Source organism: Aotus nancymaae, unplaced genomic scaffold (genome assembly GCF_030222135.1).
Source record: "Aotus nancymaae isolate 86718 unplaced genomic scaffold, 86718_ANA_hifiasm-v0.15.2.pri h1tg000029l, whole genome shotgun sequence".
In the NCBI taxonomy this organism is placed as follows: domain Eukaryota; kingdom Metazoa; phylum Chordata; class Mammalia; order Primates; family Aotidae; genus Aotus; species Aotus nancymaae.
This window is the reverse complement of record NW_026988442.1, coordinates 12,725,368-12,743,889: the sequence shown is the minus strand read 5'-3', so window position 1 is coordinate 12,743,889 and position 18,522 is coordinate 12,725,368. Positions and strand designations below refer to the sequence as shown.

Here is an 18,522-nt window from a genome sequence, read left to right as displayed (position 1 = left end):
CGGGTGCGGTGGCTCACGCCTTTGGGAGCACTTTGGGAAGCCAAGGCGGGCGGATTGCCTGAGCTCAGGAGTTCGTGACCAGCCTGAGCAACATGGTGAAACCTGGTCTCTACTAAAAAATTAGCCAGGCACAGTGGTGGGTGCCTGTAGTCCCAGTTACTCACAAGGCTGAGGCAAGAGAATTGCTTGAACCCAGGAGAGGTAGAGGTTGCAGTGAGTCGAGATAGCGCCACTGCACTCCAGCCTGGGCAACACAGCGAGACTCCACCTCAAAAAAAAAAAAAAAAAAACCATACACATTTTGGAAAGTACTTAGCATGGCCAGGCATGGTAGCCCATGCCTGTAATCCCAGCACTTTGAGAGGTCAAGGCAGGCAGATCACCCAAGATCAGGAGTTCAAGACTAGCCTGGCCAACATGGTAAAACCCTGCCTCTACTAAAAACACAAAAATTAGCTGGGAGTGGTGGCGCATGACTGTAATCCCAGTTATTTGGGGGGCTGAGGCACAAGAACTGCTTGAACCCAGGAGGCAGGGGTTGCTATGAGCCAAGATCAAGCCACTAGTGCTTAGCCTATGGAAAGCACTCAACAAAGCCATAATTAGAAAAAAAAATACAGATAGATAACAATGATTATCACTAATTTGTGACATTACAGCAGATTATGGATTCCTTCATGTTTCTTTCTTTTATCTTTTTTAAAGATAGGATTTTGTCATGTTGCCCAGGCTGGTCTCAAACTCCTGGGCCCAGATGATCCTCTCACTTCGGCCTCCCAAAGTGCTGGATTACAGGCATGAGCTACCACACCCGGCCTTTAATGTTTTTTCAATGGAGACCTAACTATTCATAATAAGAAGAAAATGAGCTTCCTATCTTGTTTTGTTGTGCTTTAAGTAAAGCAAGGGAAAAAATCAAGGTGGTGTTGAAGACTTGGGCAAAAATATTTGAAAAGATATTTCCTTGATTGGAAGCATGACTAGATAAAACTAGCCCCTCAGCAAGGCTGCAGACTTACGAAATCTAACAAAAGGGAAGATGGGGGCTGGGAACTTAGAGGGAACTCCTGTGTAGTCAGGAGGCCTCTGCAGCAGCACACAGCAATCTGAGAAGGGGCTGGATCTAGAAGATCCTTCAGAAGACAAAACTGTGAATTCGCCTCAAAAGATGCTTCTCAGGCCTGGGACACTGGAAAAAAGGTGGAATCATAGCTGCAAATAGAGTACCTGGAAAAGGGAGCTAGCCTGAGGAGAAAACAAACCTGGGATTTTAAGTAATGACAGGTAGGGCAAAAGTATTCCATAAACAGAAATCAGACCAGATCTGCATTCGGGGAGGCCTGGTTAGGCGTGTAGTAACACACTCAAAGCATGAGGACCAGGTCATTCGCAGTGCAGCATGAGTGAGATCAACAAGCTGTCTTACATTAACTCAAGGGCTGTCAGGGCCCCCCATCAAGCTGAGGAGAAAGGAATCTACTATTTGCCTGGGAATATCAACACCTTTGCTGCACAGGAACCCAGAAAGGAGGCCAGGCTGAAGGGAGAAAGCAAGGAGGATAAGGGAAGAGCCAAATACATTCAGTGAGGCCTCTCTACATGTGCAAAGGACCAAGCTGGGCCCTTGAGAAAATGCAGGGGGGCCTGAATATGGAATGCAACGCAGGAACGATTCACAAAAGCAACCAGTACTCCCTTTCTGACCAAAGCAATCTCTCATAAAAATCATTCTCTTTGACCACATTTTTTTTCTCATGACGGCTATCTTTCCAAAATACTTGATGCCTAGCTCTCCAAACTACAAAGACTACAGAATGTATTAATGAGTCTTGAAACAACCTGCCAACTCTTTCACTGAAAGTTATCCTTACCTAAACTCCCCCTACCACAGCCAAGCAAAGGCTCAGCTCACTGCTGGAGGTAAGGTAGCCCACTGCTTACAAAATTTGGCCACGTCACAGGCAGCCAGCAGATTAACACAGGACCTCAGCACTTTGCCCTCTCAAGGGAGAAACTTTTTCTTACTTTGTAAAGCTGTGTTTGGTGGAGAATTCTGGTCTGCTAGATCCTCTGCTCAACAAAGGCGAGGTTAGGCGGGATCTGGCACCAGTGTCAAAAGCTCCTGGAATTTTCCCTGGGCCTTAGTAAAGCACAAGGAGTTGAGAAGCCTCACTTTCTCTGACTCCAACCCCCGGCAGTGGGCCTTCTTCAGGGACACAGTGCCTGTGCCTTATCCTGTCTGCTCTCATACTGGAAGCAAGACCTCATTTTCTAAACACCAATGTAAAATACAATGCAACCATCTACATACTCCAAGAGACATCCTATATGGCTTTCAAAAGAACTAGTTATGAATGAACAAGTTTGTTTACAAATCACAGTTAAGTGCTCCACACTCACCCTTTTCTACTGGGAAAAAGCACTTTATCCGGGAATAGTAGCAGACATCAGACAAAATTGACATACTGGCTGGGCGTGGTGGCTCACGCCTGTAATCACAGCACTTTAGGAGGCCGAAGCAGGTGGATCATGAGGTCAGGAGATTGAGACCATCCTGGCCAATGTGGTGAATTTCACCTGGCCCAGACAGTGGTGAAACCCCGTCTCTATTAAAAATACAAAAATTAGCTGGGTGTGGTGGTGCATGCCTATAGTCCCAGCTACTTGGGAGGCTGAGGCATGAGAATCACTTGAACTCAGGAGGTGGAGTTTGCAGTGAGCTGAGATGGTGCCACTGCACTCCAGCCTGGCAACAGACTCCATCTCAAAAAAAAAAAAAAAAAAAAAAAAAAAAATCTGACATACCTGACATTTTACAGTGAAACAACATCACTATAATTCACTATATGTAATTTACATTTGTTTTAATCCCCTCCAAATGTTTCTATAAAAGGTATATATAACACGTATGCAGCAGGATGCATGTGGGCTACGTGCTCAGAAAGATCTGGATTCAAAACCAGGCTCTGTAATACATAACCTGCGCCCCAGGGGCAGACCAGTCTCCCCATCTATAAAAGGAGGATGCGCACCCCTCAAATGACCCGTATTCATTTCCAGGGTCTGGCACACAATATCTGAGAGCTATTATTATAGGTGATTCTCACGCTGGCCAACAAGTGAGCCAGGTATGACTGCCCCAGTTCACAGATGAAGAACTGAGATATTAAGGGTCTCGTCAAAAATCACATGGCTCAGAGTAGACTGAAGCCTCTTTATGTCTCGTCCTGTCCGCAACAGCTCCTGCCTGAATGAGATAAACCTAGAGCCCGATCAGCATATATACAACTTACGTAAACGTTAAAAGATCACATTTTCCAATTAACTAAGTGAAACAGACTTTGGAGTATACTTACAGAAAGAGGTAAATTTTAGGGAGAATCGCTGGTGAAAAAGCTGGCTCCAGAGAAAATTAGAATGACCTCATCCCCACATTAGTCACAGATCACAGGGAAAGCAAGTGCTTTAAAAATCTCACACAAATGGGGATAGGGAAATGAATAATGAGGAAACTAACAGAAAATGGGGGCGGCAGAACACAGATCTAAGGCTAACAACCTGTTGTTTATGATCAACAAAGGAATTAATGCTTAATAAACATGACTCTTGGGCACCACTGTGTTACTGTACAGCTTCACATGTAGCCCCCATCTGACCATCTGTAAAACCGAGATTAAATACACCTCACCAGGGAAATAAGACAAGCCAATGATACTAAAGCCAAGACTAGGACCCAGCTATAAAATAAGGAAGGGCAGAAGCTGAACCAAAAAAAAAAAAAAAATCCCATAAGCAATGGCAATAATTTAAGATCAATCCAGGCCAGGCACAGTGGCTCATGAATAGTGAGTGAACAGTAGCTGGCTTGAGTAGTGCAATTATAAGGCATTTTTTATTTTCTTCTTTCTAGTTTCCCACATGTCATACCATTAACATATATAGAAAGAGACCATGTTTTGTTATTTTAAATCTTTTTTTTTTTTGAGACGGAGACTTGCTCTTGTCACCCAGGCTGGAGTGCAATGGCACGATCTCAGCTCACTGCAACCTCCGCCTCCTGGGTTCAAGCGATTCTCCTGCCTCAACCTCCCAAGTAGCTAGGATTACAGGCACCTGCCACCACCCCCAGCTAATTTTTTTAGTTTTAGAAGAGATGGGGTTTCACCATGTTGGCCAGGCTGGTCTCGAACTCCTGACCTCAGGTGATCTGCCCACCTTAGCCTCCCAAAGTGCTGGGATTACAGACATGAGCCACCACACCCAGTCTTTAAATCATTACTTCTTTGCCAAATTGTGGTTAAACAGTAGTTCCATAAAATTGTGGCTGAAATGACATTTGCTTGACTTTGATCTTGTGCTTCTTGGGAATAAGAAATGCCACTGATGAACATAAAACTAGAACACTAGTACAATTACTGTCCTCAAATAAAACATGAAATCTGTATGCACAATGATAGAGACCACAAAGTCGGGGCTGAGCTCCAGGCCTTAGAATGCAGTCCCTAGAGCAGAAGATGGTGGACCCACAGGCCAGAGTATGCTCTTTTTTTAAGTATAGTTCTGGCCGGGTTTGGTGGCTCACACCTATAATCCCAGCACTTTGGAAGGCAGAGACAGGCAGATCATTTGAGGTGAGGAGTTCAACCTCATGGTGAAACCCTACCTCTACTAAAAATACAAAAAAAATTAGCCATGTATGGTGGTGCATGCCTGTAGTCCCAGGTACTCAGGAGGCTGAGGCAGGAGAACTGCTTGAACCCAGGAGGTGGAGGTTGTAGCGAGTCAAGATTGCACCACTACACTACAACCTGGGTGACAGACCGAGACTTCATCTCAAAAAAATCCCCACACACTGGCCGGGCACAGTGGCTCACACCTGTAATCCCAGCACTTTGGGAGGCGGAGGTGGGCAGATCACAAGGTCAGGAGATCCAGACCATCCTGGCCAATATGGTAAAACCCCGTCTCTACTAAAAATACAAAAAAATTAGCTGGGCCGTGGTGGCGCACGCCTGTAGTTCCAGCTACTCGGGTGGCTGAGGCAGGAGAACTGCTTGAATCCAGGAGGTGGAGATTGCAGTGAGCCGAGATCGCACCACTGCACTACAGCCTGGGAGACAGTGCGAGACTCCATCCCAAAAAAAACAACAAACCCCAAAACCTATAGCTCCTTTTGGAAGCACAAGCAAAGGCAGGGCTGAGAGGAAGAAACAGGGAGGCCCTAACAAGGACCCTGAACCTCTCTGTGTGGCTTTGCAGTCAGATACAAGCCTTCACATTCCTGAAAAACCTACAGGCTTTCCTAGAAAAATTATGTAGCAGATTTCTCTTACCTGAGCACAACTGTTCAATCTTTGTCAGATTCAACTGCAGAGACTCATTGATCCAGGCCAGCATGTCATGTCGACTTAGATTATCACTGGTCACTGACGTTGAGTATACGTTCACTGCCATCTTCTAAAGCATGGGAGGTAAAGAGAAGAGCTGACGTTATAGTAGGCATGCAAGTAAGGGCAAGTTTTTCCAAGAGAGTCACCCAGAGCAGCAAAAACCTGCAGGAACACTTCTTTTTTTTTTTTTCTTTTTTGAGACCAAGTCTCACTCTGTTGCCCAGGCTGGAGTGCAGTGGTACGACCTCAGCTCACTGTAACCTCCTGGGTTCATGCGATTCTCCTGCCTCAGCCTCCTGAGTAGCTGGGACTACAGGTGTGCACCATCACACATGGCTAATTTTTGTATTTTTAGTAGAGAAAGGGTTTAACCATATTGGCCAGGCTGGTCTTGAACTCTTGGCCTCAGGTGATCCGCTCACTTTGGCCTCCCAAAGTTCTGGGATTACAGGCGTGAGCCACTGCATCCAGCCTAGGAACACTCCATTTTTAAGCCTCACCTAAGAGGCCAAATGAGACACTAGAATTACAGCCCAGGACCTGGATTTCCACATACAAACATGACCTGAAATGAACTGCCCAACACCAGCCAGCCTAAAATTAAGGCCCCATTTTAATGTGGTTAATATACAATTCTAAACTACCAGAGGCATTAAATAAAGGGATGAGTAAGTGCTTTATGATGGGAGGCGGATGCACAAACGAGAATGCTTTCTGTTTAGAAAACATCAGTCCAAGTGTATCCATTAAGATATCAAAATGTTCAAAATTTTCTTCAGACAATGGGTTTTTATTAATTACTATTTGTAGTTTTCACTATTTCCCAATTTTTCCTTAAAGACTGTATCTAGGCCAGCATACTGACACATGCCTGTAATCCCAGCACTTTGGGAGGCTGAGGTGGGAGGATCACCTGAGTCCAAGAGGTTGAGGCTGAAGTGAGCCATGTTCACACCACTGCACTGCAGCCTGGACAACACAGTGAGACCCCACCCCACCCCACCAGCTCCCAAAACAAAACAAAACAAAACAATTATAAATACTTTCATAATTGAAAAAGTAAATCAGCTTTTCAATACCCAGATACTAAAAAGGCACTAGCAAATTATCTTACAAATGAAGAATACCTGTAGCTAATTCTCCGCAGAGCTACCTGGGGATTACAGGGGATCTGAGGGCCTCAATGCCAGATGCTTCACAGATCCTTGTAGTTAAACCCTGACAGTCCTCTGCATGGTTCACTTCATGTCCCTCATTTTACAGGTGAGGAAAAGAGAGGCCCTCAGGGTAGACAGACAAGAAATGCTAGTAAATGTGGGTGTTATTGTCTATGAGCACCAGTTTAGTCAACCCTCACTCAAGTATTTACCCTCTACAAGTATTTACTAGCTCTATCACATGCTAGTTACTGTTCTAGGGACCAGGAAACAGATAAGCAAGAGACAAGGTGCCTGTCCACTGGGAGTTCACATCCTAGTGGTGCGAAGTCTGACACTGACCCAATACACCAAAAACATCATTTCATACCAACCACTTATGCAATGAGGTTTAGGGAATGCGGTCAGAGGAAGCCTCTCTGAGGTGATGGTTGAGCTTAAGGATCAGAAGAAAGCAGCCACAGGAAGCTCTAGAGATAGGGCGCTCCAGCCCAGTGAGCAAAGAGGAAAGCAGAACCTGAGATGGGAACAGAATTCAAGAGGCCAGACGGTGAATAGGCTCTGCAAACTATGGGGAGGAGTTAGGGTTTTATTCTGTTAAGAAATCCACTGTCGGGCCGGGCGTGGTGGCTCACGCCTGTAATCCCAGCACTTTGGGAGGCCGAGGCGGGTGGATCACGAGGTCAAGAGATCGAGACCATCCTGGTCAACAGGGTGAAACCCCGTCTCTACTAAAAATACAAAAAATTAGCTGGGCATGGTGGCGCGTGCCTGTAATCCCAGCTACTCAGGAGGCTGAGGCAGAAGAATTGCCTGAACCCAGGAGGCGGAGGTTGTGGTGAGCCGAGATCACGCCATTGCACTCCAGCCTGGGTAACAAGAACGAAACTCCGTCTCAAAAAAAAAAAAGAAATCCACTGTGAGTTGTTTTGTGTTCTGAGGCAGGGTCTCACTCTGTCACCCAGGCTGGAGTGCAGTAACACAATCACAGCTCACCGCAGCCCTGACTTCCCAGGCTCAATCCATCCTCTTGACTCAGCTTCCCAAATAGCTGGACTATAGACACTCACCACCAAGCCCGGATAATTTTTTATTTTTTTGTAGAGACCAGGTCTCGCTTTGTGGCCCAGGCTCAAGCGATCCTCCACCTCAGCCTCCCAAGGTACTAGGATTACAGGCATGAGCCACCACGCCCAGGCACTTTCAGGTTTTAAGTGGGATAGAATCTTGCTCTAATTAACAGTTTGAAAAAGATCACATTGACTGCTGGTAGAGAACAGACAGCGGGGAGGGAAGATTGAAGATAAAGGCAGGCTAATCCAGATCTAAATCAAATCCCTGAGCAGTCACCATGAGGGCACATTATAAAATACCAGAGAGATTTCATAGTGACCTTGACACTTAAAATTTTCTTCATTTCATGAGACAGCAACTTTACCAGTGGGGAGGGGCAGGAGAAGGATGCAGAGCAATCTGGAACAATCCTGAGATCCCAGTCCTTTGCTCTCTTCTGGCACTTCATTCCCTCCACCTGGTGACTAGTATAGAGTTGGTCTTTCCACACCCGTCTCCTGCATTAAGCTGCTGCAAACCTCCTGAGTCACCAAGCTACAGAACATGACAGCCAGAAGAGGCAGATCCCCTTTTTATGGGGTGACTGAGGTCTGCAGAGGTCAATAACTAGCCAGGTCTGCATCCCCTCACATCCCCCAGGCCCCTCACAGCGTCTCGAGAGACGCTGTGAGGGGCCTGGGGGATGTGAGGGGATGCAGGTTGTATTCAGGTTGGCAAAACAGTGTCAAGGAGAGAAAAATATATCTATATAAACTTATCAGAAAGCAAATCATCAACACCCTTACACTCCCCAAATCAGCTGATAAAACCATGTTATGCAAGACACCAACACAATTTAGTTACTGATTCCACTGGGAAATTAATCCCTGTGTTTCCAGAGCAATTCATTCAAACCTTTATGATAGGAATTACCACACTGAATTGTCATTATCTCGTTATTTCTGAACCATTCTGGAATCAGATTTGGGCCAGGAGGCAATCCACTAAATACAAATAGCTGAGGATTTCAAGCCAGGAGGACATGGGTTTGAATGTGAGGCAGTCATTCATTAATTGTGCGATCTTAGGCAAGCTACTTAAACTCAATGTACCTCAGTTACCTTACAAGTTAAAGCCACCTATCCGAAAAGGGTCATAGAAGGGTTTATATTAGATAAGGTATATAAAATATCTGGCATGGCATCAAATTTAAGAGGTATTAAACAGGCCGGGCACGGTGGCTCATGCCTGTAATCCCAGCACTTTGGGAGGCCGAGGCAGGCGGATCACGAGGTCAGGAGTTCAAGACCAGATTGGCCAATATGGTGAAACCCTGTCTCTACTAAAAAATACAAAAATTAGCTGGGCATGGTGGTTTGTGCCTGTAATCCCAGCTACTTGGAAGGCTGAGGTAGGAAAACTGCTTGAACCGGGACCCGGGAGGCAGAGGTCGCAGTGAACCAAGATCACGCCACTGCACTCCAGCCTCAGCTACAGAGCGAGACTCCAACTCAAAAAAAAAAAAAAAAAAAGAGGTATTAAACAAACAAGGTATAGGGCAGGGACCGTGTCTCACTCATTCTCCTGTATCCAGTGCCAAAAACAGTGTGCCCGAGACCTGCCAGCACTATCTTGCATGGACATGCACTGCAATAGTCTTCAAATTTGTCTGTGTCAATCTGTTCTTACACAGCAAACCAGAGAGAATTTTTTGAATCACAAATCAGAGCAAGCATCTCTCCTGTTTAAAATCCCTGAATGAACAGAATATTGTGTGCAAAATCAGGTACCAAGCAGAGACATTCAAACAAAAAACACACAGTCCCAGCTGAACACTTGTAATCTATTATGGCAACATTCCTATATATACTGTATTGTGTGCACCATGCTGCCATAAAATCTAAGCAGCTGGTAAAGCCATGTGTGTCTCCTGACCACACCCCAGCTCAGAAAATGTTAATGGCCTTTCATCATCATAATTTAAAACTTTCATTAGCAGTACATTAATACCTGGTCCCACGTGCTCCACAAACGCTGCAGCCACTAAATACATGGATTAGGCACCCTGTGGATGTGCAATAAACATCCACCCACTCAAACAATTAATCGGCTCCTCCTAACAGTAAAAACAGAGCCTCGTTCTCAGACCTCCAGCTTCAGCTCACCTTCCTTCACAACTCCATCACTGGCAGCAATAGAAGACCCATAACTACCACACAAATCTCACCCTTACAAGACTTCCTGATCCAGGTTTCCACCACCATGAAAAAGCTACCTCAAACCTGCACAAGAATCTCTCTTCCTTCAGCAGCTCTCCTAGCAAGCTCCCAAACCTATACTAATTCATTGCTGGCTGAAAAGCACTCTACTTTCAAGGCACCATATTGAGCCCTATGCAAAGAGGGGGAGGAAGGTGCCACCAGAAAGAAGCTATGTGATCCTGGGTAAGTCACTTTATCTTCCTGAATCACAAATGGCTCATCCTGTAAAATGGGTAAAACAGTACCTTCTGCACAAAGTGGTGGTGAGGGTTAAACGAGAATCTACATGAAACACTTAACAAAAGGCACATCACATGCCAGGCTTCCCTATGTGCGGAAAACAGTGCTAGACACTTTGACACACCACCACAAAGGGCACATCTGAACCTGTAGCTCTGGACCTCAGGGATAAAGTGTAATAAAAAGGTTAAGAGGCCGGGCCTGGTGGCTCACGCCTGTAATCCCAGCACTTTAGAGGCTGAGACGGGTGGGTGGATCCCTAGAGGTCAGGAGTTCGAGAACAGCCTGGCCAACATGGCGAAACCTCGTGTCTACTAAAAACACAAAAATTAGCAGGGCGTGGTGGTGTGCGCCTGTAGTCCCAACTACCAGGGAGGCTGAGGCACGAGAATCGCTTGAACCTGGGAGGCGTAGGTTTCAGTCACCCGAGATCGCGCCACTGAACACCTGGGCAACAGAATGAAACTCCGTCTCAAAAAAAAAAACAAAAGAAGATAACCTCTCTTAAAGACAGTGTGTGTGTTAAAAACATACAATGCCACATGCAGCACTTAACACAGTGCCTGACACACAAGTGCCCAACTAACAAAGAGCTGCTATTATTATTACTACTGTTAGAGACGTGCCATCAAAGAAGTGGATGCCCCGCCTAGCATAACCTCCCTCAATGGGTCACAGGATCCTCATCCCCAAAATGGGGCAGAGGTCAAGCTCTGCCCTGCAGCATCCGAGGGCAGCTGTGAAGCAGGAGCTGGACTAGCACTGTTCATACCATCCTGTTAAATACTGTCGTCCCGCTCATCACAACGTGGATTCCTGGAGAGCAAATCTTTGCTCCCGGGCGAACAGCCCGCGCTTAGCACGGTGCTCAACACCTAGTGGGCACTCGATAAACACACTGATGAAAGGAGGGAGTCCAAGAACTGGCTTACTTTCTGCCATGCACCGCGCTAAGACTTTCATGTAGCTACTATTATTGTCCCCGTTTTACAGATGAGGAAGCTGAGGTCCAAAGCAGTTAAAGCACCTGTCCAAGGTCACACAGCACGGAATCCAACCCAGGTCTGAATCCACAACCGGATCACTCGGCCCTCAGGCGACATGGCCTCCTACAAAGTGGGTCCCCAGAGCTCCCAGCACGGCCCACCTCGCCCACACCCTCCCGGGGCCCAACAACCCTGGGACCTCCGGCCGCGTTAGCGCAGGGTCCACACCTCAGCTGCGGCCCAGAAGCCCCCACACCGCGGAGCAGCAGCCCCCACTTCCGGCCCGAGACCCCGCCCCCCCCTCCCCGGGCAGAGCGGAGTGCGCGCCCCCCGGCCCAGCCCGCGCGCGCCGGGTCACGGCCCCGCCCTTCCCCCACCCGGCTAGAACCGCACCGCTGTGTAGAGCGGCCCTGGCGCCGCCCGCAGGGCCTGCGTGCGCACGCCAGGCCTTGGCCCACGCGACCGCTCCCACAGCCGCCCGTCCCCGCGCCCGCTGGCCGGCTCACCAGCTCTCGGCGGAACCGCGTCCACTGCCCGCACCCGGCTCCGGTTCCGTCTTCCTCTCGTTCAAACCGCCAGACCCCGCCCGTCCGCCCGCGCGATGACCTCACACGCACCCCCCACGTTACGCGCCGACGTAAAGGCTCGTCATCGCCCGCCGGCTCCTTTTATAGAGAGGGACCCAGCCGCGCGCCGAGGGCGGAGCTCAGCCCCTGATCGACAGAAGGGGAGCCGAGGGGCGGGGCCCCTACCGCCGGGTCGACTGCGGCACGTGGTCGGCCGCAGCCAATGAGGTCCCGTCTCGGTCCGGTGTGACTTGTCCCGTTACAAAATCCCCACCGCAGTAGCCAAAAAACAATTGCTTTCACAATGAATTTTTTTTTTTTTAGAGGCAGATGGAGGTCTCGCTGTGTTGCCCAGAGTGGTCTTGAACTCTTGACCTCAAGAGATCCTCTCGCCTTAGCCTCCCAAAACGCTGGGATTACAGGCGTGAGCCACCGCACCCAGCCTTACAATTAATTTCTGTAAGAATAGGTTATTGAATAATAAAGATACTTGATAGACACTTTGGGGAAAGGCTTAGAAGTCAACGTTCTGGGCCGGGCGCGGTGGTTCACGCCTGTAATCCCAGCACTTTGGGAGGCTGAGGTCAGGAGTTCGAGGCGAGCCTGACCAATATGAAGAGACCCGTCTCTACTAAAAAAATATAAAAATTAGCCGGGTGTGGTAGCACGTGCCTGTAATCCCAGCTACTTGGGAGGCTGAAGCAGGAGAATCGCTTGAACCCAGGAGGCGGAGGTTGCAGTGAACTGAATTGCGCCTCTGCACCCCAGCCTGGGCAACAAGAGCAAAACTCCGTCTCAAAAAAAAAAAAAAAAAAAGTAGGAAGGGAAAGAAGATAGGAAGGAAGGCAAATTGAACACTGCAAAGGTCAGCAGGTACTTTCCAGCTCCAGCAAAACAAAAAACAACAAACAAACAAGAACAACAAAGATGCAGGTGAGACCAAGGAGAAAAAGGAGACTGGCTTCCTGGAGCAGATTCCAATGCGCAACTCCTTTTGCTACAGATGCTGGGTGACTTTGGGTATGTGATCAGACCTCTTTGGAATCAGTTCTTTTACTCATAATCATGGTAATCAGGCCTCACAGGGTTGCCAGAATTCTCTAACAGTAACAAGAAAGCATTTTGGGGGTCATTTGTCATTGCCATTTACTCAGCATTCAGTCCCCACCAACTTCTCCCATGGGCCTCATATACACTGAATTATTTGAGCCACACATCAGCTCTGTGAGGTTGATATTATCCCTATTTTATACTTGGGTAAACTGAGGCACAAGGACTCTATGGAGCACCCCCAAGATCACAAATTGGCAGAGAAGTAAAGACAAGATGGGAACCCTACCAAGTAGCTTTGGGATCCCCACAGGATGTGGGGGGCGGGGAAGGGCACAAGTTCCACACCTGATGCCACTGTTGCTACCAGACACCAGTCAGTCTGGCTGCTGACAACATCTGGAGAAATATTACCCTACCTTTTTAAAAAGGTTTATTATTTGAGGCAGGGTCTCACTGTTGCCCAGGCTGGAGTGCGGTGGCGCAACCTCGGCTCACTGCAACCTCTACCTCCTGAGGTCAAGCGATCCTCCCACCTCAGCCTCCCAAGTAGCTGGGCCCACAGGGGTGGGCCACCATACCTCGCTAATTTTTGAATTTTTTTGTAGAGAGGTGGTTTCACACCCCATGCTGCCCAGGCAGGTCTCAAATCCCGAACTCAAGTGATCTGTCTACCTTAGCCTCCCAAAGTCCTGGGATTACAGGGGTGAGCCACTGTGCCTGGCCTAAGGCTATTATTACTGATAAACATTGGATGTTACTATCGCTACCTGCATCCAGTCTTCATTGTCATCAGCACCACATTAATGGGTCTCATTTTTACAAAAATGTCTCTTTGTAGAGTTTATTGCCTGCCAGGTGTAAGGCAAAGGACTTTCCCTATTGCCTTTAAATTTCAGTAACCTTATGAAGTAGGTAGGATTTATTATTTCCACTTTTTTTTTTTTTTTTTGAGGCAGGGTCTCCTTTGTCACCCGAGCTGGAGTGCAATGGTGCAATCTCAGCTCACAGCAACCTCCATTTCCCAAGTTCAAGTGATTCTTCCACCTCAGCCCCACCAAGTAGCTGGGACTACAGGTACGTGCCACCACGTCTGGCTAACTTTTGTCTTTTTTGGTAGACATGGGGTTTCCCCATGTTGACCAGGCTGGTATCTTTTAGATGAAAGATGAAAAACCCCAAGAGGTTAAGTCATTTGCTTGCTCCAAGTGACACGGTAACATGCCAGACCCCAGACACAAATCCAAGCAAACACAGACTGCTTCAGCAAAGGCCTACGCTCCAGCCTCTTTCCCCAGATCAGAGCATTCACTGCATTCTCCCCTGGCCTCAGAACATAGGATCACTCAGACCTCAGCCTAACCTGAGAAAACACAAGAATTACCCCATACCCCCTCTGAGAACCCCCACCACACAAGCAGACGAGGGCTCCTCACCTGGAGGGCTTGTCCATCTCTCTTGGGGTTTCGAGGCCGGGGCTGTTTATTTGGCTTCATCCTGTCCTGGCATTTGGTACAGCACTGTATACAAGATGGCTTAATTGGGTGGCCCAGGTCCCCGGGGTGTCAACACCTGGGGAAGTGTGAAGAAGTTGTGTGGGTCTAGCTTACTAATTGCCAGCTATCTCACCATGGCAACTGGCATGTGGGCTGTTCTAGTCCTCAAGCACCTAATAACACATTCATCCTGGCCAGGTGCAGTGGCTCACGCCTGTAATCCCAGCACTTTGGAAGTCCAAGGCAGGTGGATCACGAGGTCAGGAGTTCAAGACCAGCCTGGCCAAGATGGTGAAACCCCGTCTCTACCAAAAATACAAAATTAGCTGGGTGCGGTGGCAGGCGCCTGTAATCCCAGCTACTTGGGAGGCTGAGGGAGGAGAATCACTTGAACCTGGGGGGCAGAGTTTGCAGTGAGCCAAGATTGTGCCACTGCACTCCAGCCTGGGTGAGTGAGACTTCATCTCAAAAAAAAAAAAATTAGCTGGGTGTGGTGCTGGGCGTCTGTAGTCCCAGGTACTCAGGAGGCTGAGGCAGGAGAATTTCCTAAACCTGGGAGGTGGAGGTTGCAGTGAGCTGAGACTGCGCCACTGCACTCCAGCCTGGTGACAGAGCAAGACTTCATCTCAGTTAAAAAAATATATATATGCTACAGCCACTGGGAGGGATGTAATATGGAAAGATCTCCAAGATGTACTAACAAGTTCATCCTTCCACTCTGGAAGCTTCTTCCCTCCCCAGACCCTGGACTAGGCCCCTTAGAAACCTGACCTTATGGAAGAGATGGCCATGATTATAGCCCAAATCACACATGACCTGGGAGGCTCAAAGGTGCTAGGTCCGACTGGGGCTCAGTGGATAAACCCCAAATGCATCATCCTATCCCCTCTACAAACACTAGCTAACCAATATTAACCCCCTTCTCCCTGACCAAAGGCTGGAGATGAGTAGCCTGATGGGCTCTGGGCTTGGGACTTCTGCCTGGGCAACCCCAAGTAAAGTAAAGTAAAATGGGATTACTGGAGTCGCAATATTAGGCTGAGAAGGGCAACGGGTATCGTGAGTGCTCATGGAAGGCCAGGATTTCAGTTGAGAGCACACTAAGAATCACAGTAGACACAGGGTAGACTGGGACCCCAGGGCCACTTCCAATTAGTCCCCTTGCAGAAGGTAATTGACCTGCAACATGACAACTTGGGAGCTGTGGAATAAGGTACAGAATTCCACAGAAGCATGATGAACTGTGAGAATCATCATTAGGATCTTTTGCTTGAGGTCTGATTATCACCTTGATCAATTCCCCAAGATCTGTATGTCTGGAAACAGATGTCCCAAACATGGTGCTTCTAAATGAATTCAGCCACTCAAGCCACAGTTGGGAACCATGACTTGGATGCCCATTCACTAGTCTGGTGTGGTCCCTTGATAGACAGCATCAAATTCCTAGGGTCAGGCTGGGTGTGGTGGCGCATACCTGTGGTCCCAGCTACTTGGAGGCTGACAGAGGAGGATCACGTGAGCCCAGGAGGTCCAGGCTGCAGTGAGCAGTAATTGTGCCACTGTGTGACTGAAAATTCCTAGGGTCCACCCTAAACTTTGAGTCAGCAACTCTGGAGGTTGGGCCAGCAATCACAGCCCTGACAAGCCCTCCAGGAAATGCAGATGCACTGGCCCCCACCCTTACATGTTAGCTAGGCCCTCCCCCAGATCCCCCCATCCATCTGACCTGCAGAAGAAAAGGGACATCAGACAGTTATAGAGAAATACTGATTTTAATTAAACATAAGGTAAACTCTAGGTATCCGTCATCTTTCAGCCTAAAAATTAGCAAAAACTGTTGAAACAAGGCACAGTTTCTTCCCCATATTTGTTACGTTGTGGCTCCAGTTACAAAAAAATTTTAATGAAAACGTTAAACATAAAAATAGAAGTTTGAGATTTTAAAAAAAGTGTATAAAAAGCCCCACAGAACTTGTCAATGTTGTTCCTTATCCTACAAAATAGCACCAGTAAGAAGAGTAAAAGGTGTTAAAAACCATTACGACAGCATTTCTGAAATGCAGCTTGTCTGAACTCCCATTCCCCCTAAAAATGACTTATCGTGGAATTAAAAAAAATGTTTAAATCTCCAGAGGGAGAACCGAGCTTTTATTGCCGTTTTCCCTGTCATCTCTTAGATGAGGGAAAGGTGTGAGAAGTGTGCTTCTGTCCCTGACTGCTGTCACTGCATCTGAGTTTAGTAAAAAGATGAGGAATGAACATAGCAGACTTCTGGGGACCTGTGCCAGTGGAGGGTAGGTCTCTTGGAGAGGGGATGGGTTTGAGGGGGTGTCTTATCTTATCTAAGCTCCTTCCTTCACACTCCTCTCCTAGGGAAGAGGGAGATATGGAGGAGCCGTAGTTGTCTACATAATATGTGGCAGCTTATATTATAGAACTCAGCACACCCCTTCCTGAGCTCCCCAGAGGGTTCTATTGCAGTCACTGGGAGGGATTTAGCTAAGAGAGGCCCCTGCCCTTGGGTTTGTGGGGGAAAAAATAGCCCTGAATGTGATGATGATGTCATCCCTGCTGACATCATCATCATTATGGAAAATACTATAATGGGTCCCGTGCAGACTCCAGACCTTGTATTTAGGCAAGGGGAATGTGCCGGGTAAAAGACATATACAACATTTCCTCTTCTGCTTGCCCTGAAAAAAACCATCCTGGACCCTTAAAAATGTCCTGTAGTTACATGCCTACAACTGCACACATCTGGCAACAGAGTAGCAGCCAGTTTTCAGAAATTAAAGTCTTGCAGTAACTGTCTTGGGTGATTTTTCAGCATTAACCTGAGTATTGGAGAGCTGTCGGCACTGTGGTTTTGGTATCTTAGCCATTGTTTCTCTGAGTGGTAGACCCAGGAAGGAAAGAAAAAGCCACGCTGCTACCTACTTCAAGTTTTAAAGTTTTAAGGAAAGGAAAAAATGAGCACCGTGTTTGGCTGCTCCAAGCAGCCAGGTCTGAATTGTGCACCAGGAGGTGGCACCTCGGGCTCCCTCTGCAAGAGATTCAGGTGGCTCTGCCCCCACTGAGCAGGAGGGAACTGAGGTACATGGTATGGCCCACACAGCTGAGGAAAAGCAGGGCCTGGGGATGCCTTCAGGAATCACACCTCCTGGGTCCTGGCTCTGCCACACACCCCAGTGGCTTTGGGGCCTGGCTGGAACTATTCACATGCAAAGTAGTCCTTCAGAGGGGCGAAGAGGTGTCGGATGACAGGCACACTCCAGGACCTTCCCAGCAGCTTCTGGCGGGCGCCACGGCCCATGTTGGAAACATCTGTGTAGTGCACAGGAAAGCCAAAGATCCTGAGGGTACCAGGGTGAAAAGACAGCAAGTTAGAAGTGCCCCTAGCATGTTGACAGCCTCTGGGGAACCCTCGTCTCAACCAGCCAGGTCCCACTCTTTCTGCCCTCGCCATCCCTCAGTCCCATCAGTTAGGTCCCTGGGACCTAAATTCAGAGCCCTTAACTCAGAACACTTGCTCACAAATGGCTCATAAATAAAAATCCTCCATTTTGTGTAGGCCTAGCACCATACTATTGGCACAGAGTTGGTGCTCAGAGGACCTTCCTTGAATAAATGTGTGCATACCAAATCAGCCAGCCAGCAATGCGTCTTCAAACTCCTACGATGGGAGAAGTTCAGCAATTTCCTTAGTAAGGAACAAGGTCACTCAAAAACAGCCTAGATTTTCAATCATCATAGTCTCAGGCAATCAGAATTTTCCTTCCTTCTTCAAGCCCAAATGCTGAATGAAGGACCAAGCTGGACAACTTCAGGCAGGTGGCATTGAATATACTAAAAGCTTCCTCTATAGGATTCTACCAGGCCTGGAAAGAGGCTTCAGAGGCTGAACCTCAGTGTTACTCAGGTATACAATCCAATACCAACAAGTCATCCCAACAGGCCACTGACTGCGTGGGTACTCAGAAGCATGTCAAAGGTGTATGCAATACCTCAGGCCTGCATCTTGCTTTGCCTTAGCGTCTACACAATGACAGCCATCTGCACCAACCATTTTAGGTTTGGGTCCATACACAATAATCTACAGCATAAATACTATTCAGAAGTTACTTTTATACTCAGAAAAGTCAAAGAAGAAATTAAACCAGTTGTAGAAGTGAAATATCTGGAATGAAAATAATCTGTATCAAAGCCTTCCAAATACAGAATAGATGTAAAGAGGAATGTTCAAAGCCTTAATTACATTACTGTACCAAGTAATGATTTTTTAAAAATAGTATAAGCAAAAGGAACAAACAGAGGAGGGAAAGA

General features: G+C 47.6%; 2 protein-coding genes across 3 annotated transcripts in view; both read right to left on the bottom strand.

Moving 5' to 3' along the window:
- The window catches only part of MAPRE1 (microtubule associated protein RP/EB family member 1), a 30,499-nt gene extending 18,798 nt beyond the window's left edge, over positions 1 to 11,701 (bottom strand). Inside the window, exons 1-2 of one of the 2 annotated variants that reach the window (XM_064382320.1) lie at positions 11,594 to 11,701; positions 5,334 to 5,457 (exon numbers count right to left, since the gene is read on the bottom strand). In XM_064382320.1, the coding sequence (XP_064238390.1) occupies positions 5,334 to 5,454 (121 nt within the window). In that variant the 5' untranslated portion in view covers positions 5,455 to 5,457; positions 11,594 to 11,701. The remainder of the gene's footprint in view (positions 1 to 5,333; positions 5,458 to 11,593) is intronic. The other variant, XM_064382321.1, reaches the window with a different exon arrangement.
- Positions 11,702 to 15,961: 4,260 nt separating this feature from the next.
- DNMT3B (DNA methyltransferase 3 beta) overlaps positions 15,962 to 18,522 on the bottom strand; it is a 37,504-nt gene continuing 34,943 nt past the window's right edge. The window contains exon 23 of the mRNA XM_012455196.2: positions 15,962 to 17,552. Within this exon, the coding sequence (XP_012310619.1) occupies positions 17,411 to 17,552 (142 nt within the window). The 3' untranslated portion in view covers positions 15,962 to 17,410. The remainder of the gene's footprint in view (positions 17,553 to 18,522) is intronic.